This window comes from Poecilia reticulata, linkage group LG7, assembly GCF_000633615.1.
Source record: "Poecilia reticulata strain Guanapo linkage group LG7, Guppy_female_1.0+MT, whole genome shotgun sequence".
Taxonomy (NCBI): Eukaryota; Metazoa; Chordata; class Actinopteri; order Cyprinodontiformes; family Poeciliidae; genus Poecilia; species Poecilia reticulata.
The window spans coordinates 565,441-569,320 of record NC_024337.1 but is presented as its reverse complement, the minus strand read 5'-3'; the positions used below and the strand labels follow the sequence as shown (position 1 = coordinate 569,320).

General features: G+C 41.3%; 1 protein-coding gene across 1 annotated transcript in view; it reads right to left on the bottom strand.

Moving 5' to 3' along the window:
- The window catches only part of LOC103466864 (E3 ubiquitin/ISG15 ligase TRIM25), a 7,576-nt gene extending 4,145 nt beyond the window's left edge, over positions 1-3,431 (bottom strand). The window contains exons 1-3 of the mRNA XM_008412746.2: positions 2,712-3,431; positions 1,947-2,086; positions 1-148 (exon numbers count right to left, since the gene is read on the bottom strand). The exon at positions 1-148 is cut by the window's left edge and continues 7 nt beyond it. Coding sequence (XP_008410968.2) covers positions 1-148; positions 1,947-2,086; positions 2,712-3,350 — 927 coding nt within the window. The 5' untranslated portion in view covers positions 3,351-3,431. The remainder of the gene's footprint in view (positions 149-1,946; positions 2,087-2,711) is intronic.
- Positions 3,432-3,880: the final 449 nt, after the last annotated feature.

Sequence of the window (3,880 nt, the reverse complement as noted above, 5' to 3'; positions counted from 1 at the left end):
GTCTGTCTCGCTGAGCGCCTCGGATGCACTCTTCAGGGCCTCCTGCATCTGCTGCTGCTGCTCCTCCAGTGCACTCACTCCAAGCTGCCAGCTTTTGTGCCGCTGCCCTCTCTCCTCCTCCAAAAGCAAACGTAATCGCTCCCTGAACCTGAAAACAGCACGTTTCATGTCATGTCACCAACAGCTTGTCGATTAGTATTTTAAAAGAAAAACTCAGTGAAAACTGTCATGCTTTTCAGCTAGACACCAACATKCTGACATTATTGTACCACCTGATGTTTTATAAAAGATTTAAAATCAAGTAACTAAGTCCTTCCTTTTACTGACTGCTGAATTAACTAATAAAARGTTTATGGGTGGATCACTGTATCACTGTCATTACCCAAATTAGTGAAGTGCCAAGAGCGGTGTGCATTTTTTCTACCAAAGTCACTTGCTAAACCTGCTACTCAAGTTATTACCAGAAGCTAAAGATTAGATGTACTCACGGTAAATTGGACAAAGCAGTACATTACGCAAGGTCCCTTTCATTTTAAAGTGAAAGTAAAAGTTTCATGAGCTAGTGGTAGGTTGTGGTGAGGAGATGACGCTGAGACCCAGGATATAGATGAAATGATGAGTTTTAATGAATAATAAATGGTTATAGTGCTCGGAGCAGTCCAGGAAAAACACAGAGGCTCAGCACCGGTAGCAACTCACTCAAAGCAAAAGACTGAGRCGATGAGCTAAGGCCGGCACAGGACTTCACAGTTCAACTGTGCCGGCAGACTAAGRCACTGACAACGACGTGCGACGAATGATGACTGAGGTATGACGAGGATCCGACGAAGAACACACACAACAGGTAAGACTAAATACACATGGGTTAATCAAGGGAAGGAGACACACCTGGGAGACAATCAATGGGGGAAGACGCAGAGACAGGACTCACAGGGAACAGGATCACACAGAAACTCAAAAATAAACACACAGAAACACGGATCACGACAAAAAGTCCATCTCTCCAGAACATATTGCAAGCTGATACACAAATGCTGTCCTAAAAATGTTTTAGACCTGTATTTGTGTATTAGTTTAAAAAGTTATTAATAGTTCAAAAGTAATTTTGGCATCACCATATAACTCTTAATCCAGAAATCCAGGAATCATCATGTTTCTTCGCCATGTAAAAGTTTATCATTTTAATTTGAGCTTATGCAAGAGTAAAGATTGCTGAGGATGCAGTTTACTATTTTGTTTTACATATATTTTCATTTATATATTAAAATATATTGATATTTACAAGCATTACTATATAATGCTAAAAAAATTATACAGGCTCTAGAACTGTTGCAGAGCAGGACAGTGCTAAAAATAACTCACCTGAAACCAAATCACCAGTTATTCCTGTTTACTAATGAGCTATTGTTATCAGTGCTGCAGCACAACTAGCTAACACTGGAAGGCAGAAAAATAGCCACTCAAAGTTGTGTAAATGAGTTTCTTCAAAATGATGTGAGATTTGTTTTGAGCCTGTCCATTGGTTCTCACCCTGTACATAACAYTAAGACATGTATTATTGTGGTGAGTGCCTGCAGTATTTTAAATTCTGAGGACCATGAGGATGTCGTCATCATTTGGTCAGTAAAACTTTTACAACTTTGGTTTGATCATATCTGAAAACTGTTGGCTTTTATTCTGAAGGCATATATTTGCTGTACTCCTTCCTAGAAAAGCTGGCAGAGAAGAAATTTCATATGGAATTCACACAACTGGAATCCATGTTGGCAGATGCCTCCATTACTGTGCCCATTTCTTATAGCCACTAAGTTGAATAATTTTTTGCCAACAAGTAAATAGTCACCAGTTTATACCAATGCAGCATTGGTGTTGTGCTTTTGTACAGCATTTAAATAGACCTAATGTACAGTAGCACCATTTTAAGCTATCAATATACAGGGCATTACCTGTCCACTATTGCAGCCATACTATCCATCAGTGAGACTGCCTTGTTGACCATTTTATCTGAAACAGCCTCGGAGGCTCCCTGGTCCTCTTGTGTCTTCTGAAGGAGGCACTCTGTCAGTTGCAGTCGGCTGGAAACCACCTGCAGACATGCAGTTAATGTGTTGACATTTACATTGTATGGACAGAAAGAATCTGGAAAAACAGGATGCAACTTTCTTGCACAGCGTAGAACAAGTCCAAGAATGTACACTGATGTTCTTTTCTAGATATTTTCTAATAGATGTGTTTTTTCTTCACTGAATAGAGATTAAGATCAACTAACTTGGCATTTTTAGGGCAGTCATGCAAAACCTATAACTGTGCAGGACTTGTCAGAAGTGATCACACTGTTCTCATCAGCAATAATCTCTTCTGTCTGCTTTTGCATTGTTCTCAGTCATGTTTTACAAAACACTGCATGTGAACCATATTGGGGCCAGGAGTTTTTCTTTCCCAYCCTCATAGAGGTCATGTGTCCCTGTCTTTATCTCTGCCCAGAATATTCTTGTCATTCCAACTCAGCAATCTGATAGAAAGTCCAGAGTAGTCAGTAGAATTTAAAAAACTGATGTTGACCACTGAACTGAGCCCAAAAACTTCACATTGTCCTTTCTTTTGTTTTCCACCTGTACATTATAATAAATATGTTGTCTTGTGTAAATCTGCCATTTCTTGCGTCCTAAAAACAGTAAATGTAAGCTTGTGTCAGGTACATCAAAAAATACCTTGCTACGGCTTTCCAAGGCTCGTCTCATCTCCTCCTCTGCCACACTGAAGGTGAGGACGTCATGGTTCTGGTCATGGCCTTCCAAACATGTGATGCACAGAGACCTCATGTCATTAGAACAAAAGTACTCAAGTGGAAGGTCATGGACGGGGCAGGCCCTGCTCCCCAAATCCTTCAGAGGTTCCACCAGAGAGTGCGTCTTGAAGGACTCCCTCTCGTTATGCTTCTGGAGATGCCTGAAGCACAGCGACACCTCACACTTCAGACAGGTCTTCACTGCCGGAGTCTTGTCATCTATGCATTGATCACAAAAAATGACATCATCCTCGTCTGGGTTCGTTGGTTTGATCACATCCTGGATCTCTTCGTAAATGTTTTGGGAAGAAGCTTGGAAACCCTCGACGATGTTGGAAAGTTTGAAATTTTTCTGCAGAGTATCGACGCCGTGATAGGCCTCGCGACACTCTGGGCAGCGTAGAGGTTCTTTGCCACTGTCTGTGGAGTCAGCAGACTTGGAGATGCAAGCTCGACAGTAGTTGTGCCCACARGGTAGAACAACTGGATCGTTGTAGAGCTGAAGACAGATGGGACAGCTCAGCTCCTGGGCAAGCTGGTCCTCTTGCTTTGATAAAAACATACTGAAGGTTGAAAAGAATTGCAGTTTTTTTCCTCTTCTGGTTGTAGTTTCTTTCTTTGTTCTTGTCTCTCTTCTTGACAAAACCTTTCATCCATCCAAGTGAGAAACTAGTATCCTGTCCTTATTTCTCTTCAAGAGAATCCASAGGTGGAGAGACAGGTACAGCAAAGAGAAAACAAAAGACAATGCTGTCAGTTTTTATCGGTGAGAGGTAGAAGGTGCCAAACTTGTTTGCAGAGCAACATTCCAGAGTCAAGATCGTCTATGGTGCCTGGAAGTCACACCAGCATCCGGGTTACTATTGACGGGAAAATGCCCTGCCAAAATCCATATAGCTTAAGAAAATGCGTCCTAAACACAGTAAATGTAAGCTTGTGTCAGGTACAAGGTAAGGAAATGTCAGCAATTCTTCTTTCTGGAAACCACCAGCTGTGATTTTAAAGCAATGATGTAAGAACAAATACATCCAGCTTCAGGAATGCCCTTGTATTTTCCTRGACTGGCTCAATTAAAACACAACATACTGAGCA